Raw genomic sequence first — 18,781 nt, forward strand, 5'->3', positions numbered from 1 at the left:
GGGGCGGCCTGGCTGGCACAGCGCTTCCTTAGCGACCCCTCTCCATCCCCGCCCTTCCATCCCGCCCACTTCGACCCGCCCCTTGCCAGTCCGGGTTTCAGCGTCAAGAAAAAGCTTCTCCCCCTCGCGGGTTCCGGATAAACCGAGTCACACGGGGGCGTGCCGGCCCGGCGCTAGGACCCCGCGGCTGGGCCGAGGGGGGGGCGTGGTGGGGCGGGTCGGCGGGAGAGGTATTTAAATTGGAGCCCGAGCTGCCCTCTCGCGGGTCCGGTTCCCGTGGGGCGGTGGAGCGGCCGTGCGCCTCCTCGGGCCGTGACCCCGGGGTCTGGCGCGGGGTGGGACGGGGAGGGCAGGTTTGCGCAAAATGTGCCGGGGCTGCCCGGGAGAGGAGCGGCGGCCGCGCTGAGCCAGGTAGGAGCCGCCCAGCGGGCGAGGCTGGCCGGCCCCCTCGGGGAACCGGCGGTCCCGCGCCCCTCTCGAGCACCCGGCGCGGAGCTGGGCTGGGACTAGTCCATCGAGACGCGGAACTTCAACAGTCCCCTCCCGCCACCGCCCCCTGCTTTGCGCGTGGAGCCAGGGTTGACTCCAGAAGTCTCCAAGGCTCCTAGCTCAGCGAATCTTTCCCGCGAAGGGCGAGGCAGGCGTTCCCATTTGACAGATGGGAAAACAAGCGCTAAAAGGCCAGCACTTGAGCAGGGAACACACAGCTAGTCAAGGGCAATCCGGGATTTGAATCTGGTCTGCTACTGCCCTCTGACCCTGGCCGGGCGTGAGTCTTCCCATCCCACCGCGCCAGATAGCCTGCCCATCTCTAGGGGCGGGGATGGGGGGGTGGTGGCACCCACCTCCCTCCAAGGAGCTCCGCAGCCAGCCTTCTTCATGGGTGGTAAGACGTGAGGGACCCCCACCCCCACCCTCAGCTGCCTGAAATTCCGCCATCACAGCCACATTCCTTTGGGTTAAGGTCTAATTCCCCCGTGGGATGCACATGTCTCCAGAATGGGGCTTGCCCTTAGTGATTCACTGCTGGCTGGGAACGTCCACAGCAGCTCTCCCAGGACCCCACTCTGCCAGTGATCCAGGCTGAGAGGAGGGAGAGGAGCACCCTAGAGCCCAGCACTGTGAGCCTGTCTGCTGGGGTTGGGGGTTGGTTGGAGGGGGTTAGAGAGGGAGGTCTTGGCCTGGTGTTGTGGAAACATTTGCTTTGGAGGCAGACAGGCTGGATTCTGATCCTGATTCTGCCATTTACTGCCTGTGTGACTTTGAGTAAGTCACCTCTCTGAGCCTTATTTTCCTCATGGACAAACTCTATAGGGGGCCAGCAGCTCAGCACGTGCTGGAGAAAACACAGCATTTGGGTCATACAGACCTGGGGCTAAATCCCAAAACACTTATGAGCTGGGTAACTATGGGGTAAGTCACTTCACCTTTCTGAGCCTCAGTGTTCTCATCTGTACAATGGAAATTATAGTAACTGCTTCACTGGCTTGTTGTGAGAATTAAATGAAATGATATAGGTCAAGTGCTTAGAAGAGTATCTAACATCCTTAAACACTAGGGGTGGGCTTATTATGGTAGTAGGTGTTGCCCTCCGCCCCCTTTCTCTCTCTCTCTCCCTCCCCACATTGTGCGCGTGCACACACGCACACACACGCATATTCTTTGGCACTTCTCCCCCCAGTCAGTGTCCTAAGATGTGTCCTGCGTCCTCTTGCCTAGGCCACTTGTCTGCTGGCCTGGGGCCTCCCTCTTCAGCACTCCTTACCTCGCCTGGGCTGCTCAGCCCTGTGGGTTTGTCCCAGCTGGGAAAGACAATATGTGTCTAGGGTGACTTCACAGCCATTCTCAGCTTGGTCATCACAACCATTGGGGTCAAACAGTGGCAAAACAGGAACCAGGCTGCTTGCCCTACGGATGGGACACTGAGACCCTGAAAGCTTAAGGGACTTGCCCCAGGGAGCAGGGCTGGTGGGCAGTAGAGTCTGGATGGGAGACTGGGTCTCAATTATCCCAATCCTCCCTCTTGAGAGCGAGTAACTCTCAAATTCTCCACACTGTGTCTAGGGCACTGCTCAAGGGTGTCCACTGCCGAGGGGCCCCTTTCTGTTAGATGGCAGGGTGGAGTTCCACGTGCTGCAGGGAGGGGCCCTCCTGGAGGCTCAGATGCTCACCTCAGGGATAGAGTGGAATTTGGCAGGCAGGGCAGGGGGAAACGAGTGCCCCTTTGGGCAGCAGTGCCCTCAGGTTCAGAACTAATCCAGGTCCTTCCTTATCCTCACCTCGCACTCACTGCTCAGCCCTTTGCCGTGGACTGCTACCCCTCACTTTGCTGTTTGTTCAGTAGACTTTTAGTGAGCACCGCTTAATAGATCCCTGTTCTCATAGAATAAGAAATAAATGATCGGGAAATGATCAATGAGAGGAAAACAATAAAACACGTGCAGATCTGGGCAAGAGCATTCCAGGTGGAGGGAGCAGCAAGGGCAAAGGCCCTGAGGCAAGAATGCATTTGCTGTGTTTGAGGGATGGTGAGAAAGCTAGAATTTGGTGAGGGAAGAGCACATGGTAGATGGAGTCAGAGAGGAGATTGTATAAGCTTCGATTTTATGGGAGGTTTTCAAGCAGTGAGATTCATGAAAGACGTCACTCATGCTGCCATGCTTAGGACAGACTAAAAGAGGTCAGGTTGTTGCTGGGGTCGAGGCCCAGGGTCGTGGTGGTGCCTCAGTCTGTGGCAGTGATGGAGGAGGGAGGTAGGCAGATCCAGAGTCTGTGTTTTAGGGAAAGCAGACAGAACCTGCTGATGGGGGGAAGGAGTGTGGCAGGGAGGTGAAGGGAGAGTCCAGGAGAAAAACTGCTCTCACCAGCGTCACCATGTCACCGAGGCGCCTCATGTCAATTCTCAGCGCCTTCCCCAGCCTGCACAGTGTAAGATGGTTCCCAGAGGAGAGTGAGGCCCCTCTGCCCTGGGGGCACTTCCCATGGTGGTGGTGGTGCGGTGGGGGGGGAGGGGGGGGTTGGTAAAGGGGAGGGAACCACGGAGTGATGAAGTGCTCAATGCCAATATATAGCCCAGACTTGGGAAACCAGAGAAGGCTTCTTGGAGGAGGTGACATCTAGGCTGAGACCCAAAGGATGAAGAGGTATTCAGCACAAGAGAGGGGAGGAAGTGAGGGTTTGGGGCAGTGAAAAGATGCTCAGAGAACTGAAGGAAGTATGAGGCTTCCAGAACACAGAGTGGGAGAAGGGACAGTGAGAAATGAAGCTGGAGAGAAGAGCTGGCTGGGCAGGGAGCACTCCCCAAGGGCCTCGAAGCCCCGCTGAGGGGTTTCCACTCAGTTCTGAGTACCCTAGCATTCAAAAGGGTGGTGATGTTCTGCTTTTTCAACAGCAGAACCAAATTTCCTGTGAAAACCCAACCTGTAATGCAGGTGAGAGGAGGACATCTGTGGGGCAGGGGGTCCATGGCCCCGGGAGAACCCAGGGAACAGGGCTTAAAAGACACGGCTCGGCTCGGGCCTTTGCCTGTTGGAACCAGAAAGGACCTCAGAGCACCCACCTTCATTTAAAATTCATAGCAAGGATGTTTATGGGTTCTAACAGTAAAGACTCAGCCATAAAGGTTCTGTAAATGCCTCTTCCAAAACACGCCTCAGAGTCACAATTCAGCACTTATTTATTGATTACCTGCAGGAGACCTTATAGTGTAGAGGTTAAGGGCACAGACCCAGGAGCCCGACTTCCTGGGCCTGCCCCTTGTTAGCTGTGTGACCTTGGGCATGTTGCTTAATTTCTCTGAGCCTCAGTTTTCCTGCATGCACAGTAAGAATGGTGATCATGGAGCCAAGTCGTTGAATTATTGGAAAGAGTAAATGAGTTCATACGTGTATAGCGTCAACAAGAGTGCCTGGTGCATAATGAGGGCTCTGTAAGTGGCACAGAATATGTCTCACTTGATCTTTAACAAAACTCCAAGGTTGGCATTAGCCTCAGAAGAGGAAACTGAGGCTCAGAGAGGTGAAGTGACTTGTACAAAGTCACAGAGCAGGTCAGTGGAGGAGACAGAGGGAGCAGTCTGGTGTGGGTGACTGGGTCCAGTGCTCTTGGAGGGCGTTATGTGTCTCTCCTTGTTAATGTTTTGTATGTATTATGGTCTCTTCTGTGCCTTTATTTGTGTCCCCAGTTCCCAGGACAGAACCAGACAAGAGGAGGCATTCAGTAAAGGTGTGAGTGAATGAATGAATGAATGAATGAAATTGATGGATTGAGCTGTGTATTCCTAGCACTTGGCCCAGGTTCTCAGTGAATGAGCCCCTAGCAGCACTGGGATGTGACCCTCCTGAGGGCTTTGTGGTCCCCCTCAACCCCAGCCCCGCTGCTCATGGAGAGAAGGGCTGGCCCAGCATGCCTGGGTGTCCCACTGCGTGGGCGGTGGCTTCAGTGAAAGTTAAGGGCCTGGCAGCCTGTTCCTGGGGAAGTCCACAGCCCGCAGTGCTGGGGGCAGGGCAGGCCTCCTGGCGGGGCTTCCTGTCAAGGCTCCAGGCCCAACCTTCAAACAATGGCAGGGACTCGACAACCAGAAAATCAAAAGAGAAAGGGCAAAATAAAGGTCTGCGGGTGGGGGGATTGAGGAATTCCGTTTGGGGCTTGAAGAGCTAGGATGGGGGGACCTGCTTGTGGCCTGGGTGGAACTGGAGTCAGAGGCCTAGCTCCCCACCTCACCCCACCCCAGCCCTGAGCTTGGCCAGGGCAGCCCTTAGGGTCCCTCTCCCTCCTGCTCACCTCCTCCAGGCTGTCTTCCAGGTAGGGTCTTTTGAAACCCAAATCTGACCATGTCACCCACTGCTTAAATACTCTTGTCCAGGGTAATGGCCTAGCTCCTTGGCCTGGCACTGAAGGCCCTTTGTGATGGGCTGCAGCCCTTTTTCCCATCTCCTTCACAAGGTGCCCCATTCAGAGCACCTTTGGTCCAGCTACAGCTGCGGTCTGGGGTTCCCTGAGGGCAGGTACAGACAGGAAGGAGCGGTGGGAAGGAGCCTGTGGTCTTACAGCCTTCCCCTTTCCTCCTGCCCTGTGCAGAGCCATGAGCCACCGGATCCTGCTGCTTCTGGCCGTGCTGACCCTGGGCCTGGCTACCTCCCAACACCGAGACAAGGTGCCCTGTAAGAAGGTAAGAAGCTCTGCCTTGGCAGGGAGAACTCCCTGTCTCCCCCTACCCCCTGCCCGGGGGTGTCCTACTGCCCCAGCCCCAGAAGCCAGAGGCTAGAGGGGTCAGAAAAGGAAGGGGAATGCATTTAATGCCTTTAAACCTTGCATTTAATGAGTACCTACTAGAATGCTTAAATGCCTTGTTTACTGTTAATCCTGCTGGGTAAGTACCATTACTCCAATTTTATAGAGTTGGAAACTGAGGCTTGGAGAAGTTGGGTAACTTGTCCAAGGTCATTCAACTAGGGCCAATATTGGACTCTATCCCTTCAAGCTGCCCCCAAAGGGCAGTGGGTCTAGCTGGCTGACAAGGCATAGGTATATGTGTGGGGAATTTAGAGTGGGCATCTGGGAAAGGCTCTTCTGTACTAGGCCCCTTCGGGGGACGAATCCCCTTTCCTAACTGGGCTCCTTAACTCGAGCCCATCTGCCACATCTCTGCCGTGATGCCTCTCACTTATTAGTGCCGGAGTCAAATGCTGCCTTCTCCAGGAAGCTTCCCCTGACCCCTTCCAGGCCGACCTGGTTCTGTTTGATCCCTTTTGGGGCCCCCACAGCCCTAAGCTTCCTTCCATCTCAATATTGAGTGCATAGGGTAAGTTGCTGAATGGTCCACACCTGTCTCAGCTACCAGACCAAGAGCTTCTCAAGGGCAGCGACCAGATTTGATTCACTTTGTTCCATTTTCCTGCCAGGAGTCAGGGAGACTAGCCCTGAGGTTACTGTGACCCTGTGGGGTACAGAGAAAAGGAACCCTCTAGGTCCACTCGTAAGGCTGGGCAATCATTGAAGTCAAGACCAGAGCTTGTGCTGGGGAAGGGACTGGCCCTCCAGGGGCCCCACCTGGCCCTGAGACTGGAAGCTTACGGCACAAGATGGACAGCTGCTCTTGGAGGCTGGATGAGACGGCAGCCAGGGCCCTGCACCCCTTCCCTGGGGTTTGCAGTGTCCTGCTGTTGCCACCTCACTTCTTACTCCTTGGAGCCCTTCTGGGATTCCCAGCACCCAGAATAACAGGCAGAGAAGGCCTCAGACGTCACCAAATGCAGCCCCACATCCACCTGGGGCAGTAGACTCAGAGAGATAAAGGGTCTGGGCCACCCAACAGGCAGAGGGGAACTGGGTGGGCTTTGGATTTGGGGCAAATGAGGTAACAGGCAGGAAAGCAATTTCTGAACTCCCGTGGAAGCGGTTTTGATGCTTTTTAAAATAGTAAAAACGAATTGCCATGTGCCGAGGGCTAACAAGGGGCCTGCTCCACGCTAAGGGCTTTCTCTCATTTTATGAGAGAAAACTCTTCTTTTCAGCCGAGGAAGCCAAGGCTGGGAGAAGAGATGTGACCCACAAGGTCATACTGATAGGAGGTAACAGAGCCAAGATTCGAACCCATCTCTCCCGAGCTCATGCTGCCCACTGCCGGGTAACTCTCCCTACCCTGCTTCCCTTCTATGTGCAGGTGGTAAAATGGTGATGAGTGACACCCTCTTCCCTCTAAAAAAAAAAAAGAGCTGGACAGCGGAGTCCTGGCATACCAGAGAGTAGACAGGGGGTCATCGGGGAAGCTCTGAACTTGATTAAGGGCTGATGCCCCCAAGACCCCTCTCCAAATAAGTCACTCAGCTTGGAGCTCAGGGAGCGGTGGGTACCTGACAAATGGGGTTCTGAGAGCTGCCCACGCCTTCAAGCTCCTTCCTAGACTGGACTGGAGAGCTGGGCAGCCCTGCCTTGTGCCTTGTAGCAGTCCCTCTGGGCCTCTGTGACAGGGGTCCTGGGCACTGGGCAGAAAGCAGGATTAGGTGCTGGACTTGGCTAGCTTTGAGTCCCGCCTCAGCTCTCAGGAGCTGGTACCCCAAGGAGCCTTTGAGTATTGCCTCTGGGGTGAAACGGGGTGTGGGCTTGCAGGTGGGTTAAGCCCCATCCCCCAACACACACTGTGTTTGTGTTCATTTTGCTGTTTCTTCTTTAATCAGGATGGTTTGCGGAGCTGAGGATACGGATAGGCAGGCTGTGCCCAGTGGCCCCAGCTGGCAGAGACGGTTGTGAGGGAGGATGGGGCACGGAGCCAAGCAGGTCTGGCAGGGTGGCCGGGGTGGGATTCCAGTTTGCATGGGTGCCCAACTGCAGGGGTGTCCTCGGGCCTCTGAGTAGGGCAGTACCGTGGAGTCGGAAGCCGCATGGAGCTGGAAGAGTCGCACTGCCTGATGGAGGGCAGTCCGTTCCTCTTCCCCCCACCCGCCCCCCGCTTCACCTTGGAGCTCTTGGGAGGAAGCTGAGAGCTGGACCAGCTGGGGAACACCCAGGCTGGTGTTCCTGCCCTGTCGGCTCAGCCACTGACTTGCTGTGACCTCGTGCAGGTCACTGCCATCTTTAGGCTCAGTCTCCCCATCTGGGCAGTGGGTGGGCTGGACCCTTTTTGCTCTGACGGTCTTTGACTCTAGTCTGAATATATTCATCATCTCTTTTCTTTTCCTTTCAAAAAGGTGATTCAGTCAATCCCTCAGACTTTTACTAAGCTGATGATGTCTGTGACTCTTTCATTCACTGAAAGATATACTGAGCACTTTCTATGGCCCAGGTCCACAGTAGTCACTCAGTCAAACCCTGTTTGCCCTGAACTTACTGTCTAGCAGGTCTGCACACAAACAGTCACAATTCAGGGGGCCAAAGCTATGAGAGAGGAAGCACAGGGGCTGTGAGAGCCCAGAGGAGGCCCCGACCTGCCCGGCAGTCAGGGAAGGCTTCCAGGTGGAGGAGACCTTGGAGCTCAGCACACAGAGTTCACCATGCTGATCTGGTTGGGAAGAACATAACCAGTACAGGGAACAGCAAGGAGGAGGCCCAGAGGTGGGTGTGGGAGGGCACAGTGGGCAGTGGGCAGGTGTGGGCTGGGCTGGAGTGGGTTGGGAGGAGAGGGGACAGGTCAGCAGGGGCCACAGGCAGCCTTGAACTCTGCTGAGGGTGCTGGACTTTGCCCGGAAGGGGTTTAAGCCGAGGGCAGCACGGTCAGAGTGGAGTTTTTGAACAGTTGCCATGCATTTGGCTGGCGGAAAGGGGTCAGTGGAGACAGAGAGGCCAGGGCGGAGTGGGCCTGAGCTTGGTGGTTATGGAAGCCAGAGCCTTCGCTGGGAAAGGCTGGGGTTCCTGGTGTGTGGGAAAAGACAGAGGGACATTGCATTTCCATGGAAAGATTTCTGACCCCCGAAGGGACATGTGATGGAGGGACAAAAGTGGGGTCTTTGGTTGTTAAGAGACTGGGGTTCAAAAGCCAGCTCTGTTCCTCACCAGCCGGATGATTCTGGGGCCTCCCTTCCCCTCTCTAACCTTGGGTTTCTTAAAGAGGGGTGATCAGATTTGACGGGCAGGCTATTGCGAAGATCCAGTGAGACCAGGGGTCTGAAAATGCGAAATAAAATATAAAATGCTGAATGGGTGCTGGGGAAGGATGAGTTACATTCTGGATAAGAAACCAGAGTGGTAATGTGACACAGCAAAATCAGTCTTGTCATCAAAGAATGTGGGTTGAGACTCTGGTCATCTTTTCCTGCCCCCTACCCCATCTCCAGGGGGCCATCTGGACTGGACCATGCAAAGTGAAGCCACTGGTGGGGGTGGGGGCAGCAGCAGAACGAGGTCATCTGGTGAGTGTCAGCAAGGAAGGCAGGCTCTGGGACCCGAGCTCTGCCCCGTGGAGTGAGGGCTTGAATGAGATCTGAGGGTGAGAGACCAAAATTAACACCAATGACAGGAGTGCAAATAGCATTTTCCCCTTTTGGAAACATTTCTCCCAAAGTGGTTTCTAGTAGAACATCAGCTGGGTAGGTTTAACTCTCTGGGTCCATGGAAAGAAACTGGGATGTGGAACCAGGAGGCCCGGGTCCCAGCTGGCCCCGCTCCTCACTGGCTCTGGGGCACTCTCGGTGATACATGGCTTAGTGTCCTCTAAAATGGGATAATAATCAGTATAGAGTATTTTGTTAGTGCATTTGTCCTTCTATCTGTCTATCATCTCTCTGTCTGTCTACCAATCAAAGTTTCCTTGAGTCCCTCCCTGATGCCAGCACCACCGTACTGGGTACCGGAGACAGGGAGCAGAGTAGGGGTAATGCAGACATGGGGTGATTAGGCTGGGGGGGAGGACGGCGAGCACGCTGGGAGGACAGAGGAGAGGCCTGGCCAGGCCTGGTGGCGGCTCCAGTCATACTTCCTAGAGGCACGTGTCTGCTTGCCCCTCCTACAGCACCCACTAATGCCCGCCGCTCTCCCTGCCCTCCGCCTCCCCAGGTGGACAAGGAAGTCTTGTGCCGGGGCCTTGGCCTACTCCAGGTCCCCTCGGTGCTCCCACGGGACATTGAGGTCCTCGACCTGTCTGGGAACCAGCTGCGGAGCATCCTGGCCTCGCCCCTGGGCCTCTACACAGCGCTTCTTCACCTGGACCTGAGCGCCAACGAGATTAGCTTCCTCCAGCCAGGGGTCTTCCAGGCCCTGCCTCACCTGGAGCACCTCAACCTGGCCCACAACCGCCTGGCGGTGGGCACGGCGCTGAGCACTGGGGGTCTGGGTCCCCTGCCACACCTGACGTCCCTGGACCTGTCTGGCAACAGCCTGTACAGTGGCCTGGCGGAGCGGCTGCTGGCGGAGGCGCCCGCCCTGCGCAGCCTCTCGCTGGCGCAGAACAGCCTGACGCGCCTGGGCCGCCACACCTTCTGGGGCACGCCCGCGCTCGAGCGGCTGGACCTTCACAGCAACGTGCTGATGGACATCGAGGACGGAGCCTTCGAGGCCCTGCCCCACCTGGCACACCTCAACCTCTCCAGGAACTCCCTCACCTGCATCTCCGACTTCAGCCTCCAGCAGCTGCGGGTCCTAGACCTGAGCTGCAACAGTATTGAGGCCTTTCAGACGGCCCCGGAGCCCCGGGCCCAGTATCAGCTCGCCTGGCTTGACCTGCGGGAGAACAAACTGCTCCACTTCCCCGACCTGGCCGCGCTTCCGAGACTCATTTACCTGAACGTGTCTAACAACCTCATCCGCCTCCCTGCAGGGCCGCCCCAGGGCGGCGAAGGCCTTCACGCGCCTTCCGAGGGCTGGTCCGCCTTGCCCTTCTCTCACCCCGGCCGCAACGCCAGCACCCAGCCCCTCTCTCAGCTCTTGAATCTGGATCTGAGCTACAATGAGATTGAGCTCGTCCCCGAGGGCTTTCTTGAGCACCTGACTTCCCTGCGCTTCCTGAACCTCAGCCGGAACTGCTTGCGGGCCTTTGAGGCCCGGCGCGTGGGCTCCTTGCCTTGCCTCGCACTCCTGGACATGAGCCACAATGCGCTGGAGACGCTGGAGCTGGGTGCCAGGGCCCTGGGGTCTCTGCAGACGCTGCTCCTACAGGACAACGCCCTGCGGGACCTGCCCCCGTACACCTTCGCTGGCCTGGCCAGCCTGCAGAGGCTCAACCTGCAGGGGAACCGGGTCAGCCCCTGCGGAGGCCCAGGTGAGCCTGGACCCGTGGGCTGTGTGGCCTTCTCTGGCGTCTCCTCCCTCCGCGTCCTGAACCTGGCGGACAATGAGATGGAGACGCTCCGGGCAGGTGCCTTCCTCCACACTCCGCTGACCGAGCTGGACCTCTCCGCCAACCCTGGGCTGGATGTGGCCACAGGGGCCTTGGCGGGCCTGGAGGGCTCCCTGGAGGTGCTGGCCTTGCAGGGCAACGGGCTGGCCGTCCTGCAGGTGGACCTGCCCTGCTTCAGCTGCCTCAAGCGGCTCAATCTGGCAGAGAACCGCCTGAGCCGCCTGCCTACCTGGACGCAGGCCGTGTCCTTGGAGGTGCTGGACCTAAGGAACAACAGCTTCAGCCTCCTGCCGGGCAGCGCCATGGGCGGCCTGGAGACCAGCCTGCGGCGCCTCTACCTGCAGGGGAACCCCCTCAGCTGCTGCGGCAACGGCTGGCTGGCGGCCCAGCTGCACCAGGGCCGTGTGGACGTGGACGCCACCCAGGACCTGATCTGCCGCTTCGGCTCCCAGGAAGAGGTGTCCCTGAGCCACGTGCGTCCTGAGGACTGTGAGAAGGGGGGGCTCAAGAACGTCAACCTCATCATCATCCTCACCTTCGCCCTGGTGTGTGCCATCCTTCTCACCACGCTGGCCGCCTGCTGCTGTGTCCGCCGGCAGAAGTTCAACCAGCAGTACAAAGCCTAGAGAGGCTGCGGGCTACAGACCAGCTCTGTCGGGGGACCCTGCCAGGTCAGTGGGGGAGCCAGAGGCACGGAGAAGGGTGGGGACTGACCCAAGATTACCCAGTGAGCCAGGATCCAAGAACCCTGGTCTCTCAGTCCCAGCCCAGGGCTCCTGTCCCTGTATCCTGCTGCATCAGTAGGTGACTCACTTCACAGGGCGCACGTGTGGTCCAGCTGTGGAAGCTGGAAGGTGGGCAGCTTGCAGGAGTGACAGAGTGTAAGGTTATCCCATCGGATCAACACATCTTCACCAGGCGTCTGTTTTGTGCCACACCCTGCCCTGGGCACGGGGGACGCCAGGGAATGAGACACATCCCTGCCCTCAGCATCGCCCAGTCTGGGTGGGGAGGTGGTTGCGGTGACCACACAGAGCGTGGAAGCCAGGGCCCCAAAGCTCTGCAGCCCCAGCTGGCTGAGTGTGGATGGCCCTGCTGGGCCAGGGTAAGAGAGAGGCAATGCCGACCAGGAGGATTTGTCTGAGAGGTGTCCAAGCAGACCGTTCGTCACATCTTCTGATAATGACTTCCAGCTTCTCTGGAACATAAAAAGCTTGTGACCGGAAGAGAGCTGGAGCCCCCTAAGGCTTGGATCCAGTGCTATTCGGCGGGCTGCGGCAGCTCCAGCAGGGCCTGGTTAAGAGGCGCTCTCCCTGGGCTCCAGCCCAGTGCTGGACCATTCCGTTTCCTGCTCCGGGCAGGCTCTTTCCCTACCTGGCACTCTCGTGTTGCACACACCGGCCAAGATACTGCCCTAGCCCCGCTACTCCCTGCCCAGGCCGCCCTGCTCCATCCCAGCCTCACCCTGGCTGCTGAGCCAGGAGTGAGAACCTTAGGTGTCTGGTTCCGTTCGGCACCACACTTGGCAGTGGTGACAAACCCAAGCCTGCATCTGCCTCTTTATGACACCCCTCTGAGGTTCATATTTTATCCCATTTTACAAGAGGCCCCAAAAGTCTCCCTCCAGGGACCTCCAGCTAAGAAATGCCGGAACTGAGCTCCAGACTCACATCCTCCTGAGTCCAGAGCCTGAGCTTGGCCACTGCAGGGGCTGCAGGCTGTTAGGCGGACAGGAACAAGGCCCGGGAGCGTCCTGTGCCGTGCACACCCACCCGCTCCTCTCCCTCCTCTCTCCCAGGCGGGCAGAGGGAAGATGGGCAGCCGCAGGCCCTCTCCTCCTTCTGTGCCTCATTTTCCCTTCTTCCCTCATTTGCAGACTAGGCGGGCTCTCCTTTTTCTCTTCTTGCTCTTGCGTGCCCTCCTTCCCTCTCCCTCCTTTGAGCATAGCCTGGACTTTGAAACCATTGAGTCCAACCTCCCTGTTGCACAGGTACGGAGGCTAAGACTGAGGAAGAGAATGGGACTTGCTCAGAGCTGCACAGGTCAGTGGCAGCGCCTGCGAAACAAGGTGGATTCAGACCTCATTGAGGGGGTGGGGGGCGGGGCTTGGTGGTTAGACCTGAATGGTTTCCTTCTCTCTCAGCTGTCACATCACAAGGTGATGCTGGCTCCAAACTCGCTTACTAGTCCTCATCATGCAGGGACTTTTTTTTCCCCTAGAAAAATGGATAGAAAAATCCCATCCAGGGGCTTCCCTGGTGGCGCAGGGGTTGAGAGTCTGCCTGCCGATGCAGGGGACGCGGGTTCGTGCCCCGGTCTGGGAAGATCCCACATGCTGCGGAGCGGCTGGGCCCGTGGGCCATGGCCGCTGAGCCTGCGCGTCTGGAGCCTGTGCTCTGCAAAGGGAGAGGCCATAGCAGTGAGAGGTCCGCGTACCGCAAAAAAAAAAAAAAAAAAAAAAAAATCCCATCCAGATATAACCCCCTGTTTCTCATACCCATGAAATCGTGGGCCGTCTGGGAAGAAAGGAAGCCCTGGGATTAATCCCGGGACCCTGTGTCATTGTCTTCACCCTCTTACCTGTGCTTGGCCCGCACTCAGGCTCACGATGGTGCTCGGTAAAGTGTGAGATGATGAAAATGCCCCTCTCTCCACCCCATTTTACAGATGAGAAAACTGAGGCCCAGAGCAGGTCGAGGACTCAGGGAGTCAACGGCAGAGCCGGGGCTAGAGCCTGGTGGCTTGGCCCCAGCCCGGGGCCCTGGTGGCAAGTGGGGCAGCCGGCAGGTCCATTTCTGTTTGGGATCATGACCACAGGTGCTCACTGCACACAAACACTCTTCCTCAGGCCTGGAGGGCAAGGTGTGGGCCCCTGCATGCCTGATCTTTGAGAACACTACACAATGCTGCTCTCACTCCCCAGGACCCAGGCTACAACCCAGGCCTCGGGGCCAGCTCTTTGTGTAACCCACGTGAATGTATTAAAAACGGATTTTGGAGAAACAGTGCAGCCTGCCGGCCTCCTCCTTGCTGCGGGTAATCATTGCGTCCACTTGAACCCTGCCCTCCTCTACTTCCCTTCCAGCCGTTGAAGCCTCATGGGAAACCCCTGGGGAGACAGGCTGAGGCCCGCTGGGTGGGAGACGGAGGCTCTGGGTCACCACCATCCTGGACCTGGGTGCCTCAGCCCCCATCGTGTCCCTGCCACACCTCTGTCCCCTCACGCTCAGCAAACCCCACTCCCCACCCACCACTGAGAAAAGTGACTTCCAGCAGGAGCCGCTGAGCGCCTTTCCCTCCTCTGCAGCTCCATTTTCTCTCTTTCCTCTCCTTCAGCCTTTCCTCTCTGTTTGCTTCTTCCTCTCAGACTTCAGCTGTGCTCAAGTCTTGCCCATCTTACAAACAGTAAGGAGACCCTTAAGCCACTTTCCCCTTTCCTTCCCTCCTTCATGGGTAAACTTCTAGGGAAAGTAGCTTCCTCTCCCTCCCCTCCATCCCAACCCATCCCAGGCCGCCTCCAGCTGTCCCCCTTCCCCCCCAGCTGAGGTCACCAAGCTGCGGGGCCCCTCACCTCTATCCCCCCATCACCCACACCTCCCCCTCGGCACAATCTTCCGACATCTAGGACCCCAGGTGCCTTCCTCTCAGGCTCTGCTCCACGCTCATCATCAGAATGGCGATCAGCAGGACGCTTCTCTCAGGAATGCCATCGCCCTCACTGACGTAGCCACCCCATCGCTCTGACAATGCCCACATCTCTGTCTCCAGCCCCAGCCTCTCCTGAGCGTCCAGCCCCGGTACCCTGACACCAGAGGCCTCCCCAGCTAGAGAGTTAAAGGTCTCCCAGGGGCTGGAGGATTGAGAGTGAGCGGCCAGGCTGCAGTTCAAGGTTGAACTTGGAAGAACCAAGAGGGGCCAGAAGAAGAGCATGCGTGGTTCCCAGAAGGGGGTTGGAGGGTGAGGGTGTGGGCTGTGGGCTCTGGGGAAGGGGACAAGAGCCACCTCACCTGGGGTGGGGGTGGGAGTCAGGCAATGGGCTGAGGTAGAGTCTAGAGGGCAGGGAGTGGTCCCCCTGGTCTCCCACTTTGCAGCCCCTTGTGCTTGTCTTCATGTGGCCCCGCCTCCCGTTCTCAGCTGCCTGACACCCAGACATCACCCCCTTTGCAGGTGCCAACCTTCTCTTCTCCACCTCCTCTCCCACAGGCTCCAGCTCCGCCTCCCCCATCCGCAAGCGTCCTGGAGATTTCTCCAGCCCAGCTTCCTCCCTGGCTGTGACCTCTCGCTCCCAGTTGCTGCTCCCAGCTCCTACTCTCCAAAGGAAAAACTGAAATGCCTATTTCATGGATGGGGCTAGGCGGTGAGAGGGTATGTGACGCAATGCCCTGGCACACAGTAGGTGCTGCCCGAAGGCCTGCAGGAGGGCAGTAGCATGGGCTGAGCTCAACCCAGGACTCTGGGAACCTGGGAGCCCACCAGGCCCCTAACCCCTTTTCCTGGCAAACAGGGGACTTTGCTCACCTGACCAAGACCCCAGCAAGGCAGAAATTCCTGTTTTCAGCCGAACGTGGACACAGCTGCCAACTAGGTCATCGGAGCATCCGGCAAGTTCCAGGGCAAGAGGATGCCCTTGCACAGCCCCTGTCACAGACAGACTGTGGTGTCAGGTCACCTGGCTCACTCAATCCACGAGGACCCGGCCCAGCAAGAGCCGGGCTCGCAGGCCGGGTAGGAGGAGAGGAAGCCGGCATCCCTGGCCCACCAGATGCCTCCCCCGGTCAGTTCCCTGTGCTGGCACAATCCCCCAGGATCCAGGATCCAGAGTCTGCTTTCTGTGCCCCTGTTGTTTAGCAGCTCAGAGGCCCTGCAAGTCCGGGTCCCTGCGGCCCTCCATCCTCATCTCTCTCTGGCCACCTCCCACCTCCTATTCAGAGCTGACAGAGCACTTCCAGGTGGGCCCTGCGCTGAATACTTGATGTACACGGTCGTATATAATTCTAACACTCTTTGGAGAGATTTCTATTATTATCATCCTCACTTTAGAGAAACTGAGACTCAAGATGCCACAGCTGTCAAGTGCTAGGGCTGAGACTTGAGCCCAGGTTTGCCCTGCTCCTCTCTGGAGCCAGCAATCTTAACCATTAGGCAGCACTGCTTCCTGACCCTCCCAATTCTGGCTCTCTCCCACCTCTTCTACTTGAAATGTCTCACCTACCCTGACCCCCCTGCCAAACTCCTCCTTTTTCAATGCTTACCTGCATCACCTCCTCTGGGGAGACTGCCCTGATTTCCCTCCTCCAGCTGCCATCAGCCCTGGGCTGCCCGGGGCCACAACACTGGGATGTCTGCCTGATCCACCACCAGACCAGGAGCTCCTGGAAGGAGGTCTTACCCAGAGACCCTTCTGTGTCCCCTGGGCCCGAGCCAACACAGAGGCAAGTTCAGGAAAGGTTTCCTGAATGGATGGCCCTGCCCTCCAGGACCTAAACACTTGTGGGGATTAACATCAGCCCTCAGACCAAGAATGCGTGATAAACTTCTCAGACAGACCCCAGGAACGTAGAGGACACAGAGGGACTGCAGGGTGTGGGCTGCCCAGGGGAACAGGAATCTTCTCTCACCACTCTCATTCCCCTCAGTTCCTCTTGCCTCTAGGACCCTTTCTCTTCTTCATTCTCCTCTCTCCCCCCAACCCCTCTTCTCTTCTCCTTCTCCTCCCTTGGTCATCTCTCCCCCACCCCACTCTCACTGGGATGAGTTGGAGCTGTGGTGCTGAGAACGTGGAGGGGTGGAGGGGAGGGAGGCCCGAGCTGTTTATAGGAACTGGAGCAGCTCCATCCATCAGCTCTGTTTGGAGCTGGAAACCAAGCATAATAAATACCTTGGCTCCTCCCCAGCTGTGCTTTCCCTGAACTTGGCCATTCGAACTCCAAATTTCTCTGGCCTGCTGGTTCTCAGGACCCAGCTCCCACCCCACCCCACCCTACTCCCACCTCCCACCAAGCTGCCCTGGAAAGAGCCCTGCCTCTGGGACCAGAAATGCAGGGCTGAGTCTAGGCTGTGCTGCCGCTTTGCTTTGGGAGCAAGTCGTGCCCCTGGTCTGTGCCTCCATTTCCCCATCTGTGAAATGGGGTCATGATCACTGCACCCCCCCCCAAACACGCAGTGCTGTTCACATGTTAGGCTTGAGCATCTGCTTGACGCTGGGCCCTGGGCCCTGCGGGATCCCTGGGAACAGGCAGGCAGAGCCTCTGCCTATTGGGCGGAGGGAGGGGTCACACACTACAGCCCAAGCAGGAAGTGGTCAGCGCCACGAGGGAGGTCCAGACTTTGTGTTCTGGGAGTTTGTTTGCAGCAGGGAGCAGCCCTTCCAGCTGGAGGATTCAGAGGAGACCTCGAGGACATCTGGGCTGGCCCTGCAGGGAAGGGTAGCATTTCAGCATGTGGAGATGGGGAGAGCCTCTTCCAGACGGAGCAGACTGCCAGAGCAAAAGCTGGGCAGTGGGAAGATGTGAGGGTGGGGGCAAAGAAGAGTCTCCCTTTGTGCATCCTTCACCCTGTCACTCCCAACTCTGTCCTCTCTGATCCTCCAGCACCTTTCGCTCTGACCCTCTAGCTTTTTGGAATCTTCCCTCCTTCCCTGGAGAGCTTCAGACTCACCCAGCTCTCCCAGGTTGTGGATGCATTCCCAGAATCATGCAGTCACGTTCCCACTCCCACCTCCCCCCAGAAAGCCACCCTAGAAAGTGGAAGACTCAGATCAGGGGAAAAGTCACTGGCCAAGAGCACGTTTCTGGAATGAATAAGGGAATAAATGAATAAAAGAGTGAGTCAATGAAAAAGAGGATAATAGGAAATTATTGAATTCAACTGACATACTGTGCTGTACATACAAGCTCCCTCCTCTGGTGGTGCTGGTGGTGCTGTTTATTTGGCGGGGAGGGGAACAGGCATGAAATACATGACTGTGCGCAGGTGCGTGCGCGCACACACACACACACACACACACACACACAAGAATAAAGACAAAATGGCAAACTTTGATGAGTATTATGAGAGAAAATAATAGGGAGACAGAATGAAATGGGCAGACTCAGAGAAGTCCTCTCTGAGGATGGACTCTGTAAGCTGAGACTGAAGGAGGACTTAAGATGAGTGAGTGAATTAATATTCCTTCTAGCCTCTTCCCCTCACTCCCATGAATTTGCAAGAGCTGCACTTTAGACCCTGAGGTCCATTCTCATGCATTGAAAGGTCCCCCTACCCTGGGACCCTCCTGGCCTTCCCCTGCCCTCAGTGCCTTGGCTGTCCCATTCTAGAATCATGGAGAAAAATATGAAAGGCCACCCATAAGGGGTGGTGGGGAGGGATGGCCAAGGGATGGGTGCCAGGAGTCAAGCATTGTGGGGGTGAGGGACTGGCTAGGCTACAGGGTAAGAAAGTCAAGTTCCAAAGGCCCCTGCTTTATTTGGGGTGGGGCGGTGACGTGGGCTTTGTTCTCTCTGCCATCCCTGAGCCACCCATGTCAGCTTGCACCAACCATATTCTTTCACCCTAGGTAGCTTACTAGCGTTCTCCTGTCTAACCTTCTGTATATTTTCTCCATAATCAAGTCACCATTGACAGATACATTTAAATTATATGCAAATAAACTTATGCATGTATCACTGTTTTATAAAAATGGGATCATATAATATATGGTTTCCTGCATCTTGCTTTTTTTTTTTTTTTTCGGTACGCGGGCCTCTCACTGTCGTGGCCTCTCCCGTTGCGGAGCACAGGCTCCGGACACGCAGGCTCAGCGGCCATGGCTCACGGGCCCAGCCGCTCCACGGCATGTGGGATCTTCCCGGACCGGGGCACAAACCCGCGTCCCCTGCATCGGCAGACAGACTCTCAACCACTGCACCACAAGGGAAGCCCCTGTATATTTATCTTATAGCCAATAACCTTATGAATTGTCTTAATTCAAATAGGTTTTTTTTTTAAATTGTTGTTTGTTTTGTTTTTACATTT

The 18,781-nt window shown here is 57.0% G+C and overlaps 1 protein-coding gene across 12 annotated transcripts; it reads left to right on the top strand.

Moving 5' to 3' along the window:
• The first annotated feature begins 244 nt into the window (after window positions 1–244).
• On the top strand, window positions 245–18,508 carry LRRC32 (leucine rich repeat containing 32). Of its 12 annotated transcripts, XR_012333403.1 has the most exons (6): window positions 245–411; window positions 4,184–4,224; window positions 5,080–5,170; window positions 9,490–11,439; window positions 12,759–12,810; window positions 13,436–13,519. XR_012333403.1 is itself a non-coding variant. In XM_073808413.1 (5 exons), the coding sequence occupies exons 3-4, from the start codon at window positions 5,084–5,086 to the stop codon at window positions 11,392–11,394; spliced, it is 1,992 nt and encodes a 663-aa protein (XP_073664514.1). In that variant the 5' UTR covers window positions 245–411; window positions 4,184–4,224; window positions 5,080–5,083; the 3' UTR covers window positions 11,395–11,439; window positions 14,972–18,508. The 12 variants fall into 12 exon arrangements, 11 of the variants coding, with proteins under 11 accessions (XP_073664514.1, XP_073664515.1, XP_073664516.1 ...); XM_073808413.1 differs by lacking the exons at window positions 12,759–12,810; window positions 13,436–13,519 and adding an exon at window positions 14,972–18,508; XM_073808414.1 differs by lacking the exon at window positions 12,759–12,810 and having other exon boundaries at window positions 13,436–13,572.
• Window positions 18,509–18,781: the final 273 nt, after the last annotated feature.

Source organism: Tursiops truncatus, chromosome 8 (genome assembly GCF_011762595.2).
Source record: "Tursiops truncatus isolate mTurTru1 chromosome 8, mTurTru1.mat.Y, whole genome shotgun sequence".
NCBI lineage: Eukaryota > Metazoa > Chordata > Mammalia > Artiodactyla > Delphinidae > Tursiops > Tursiops truncatus.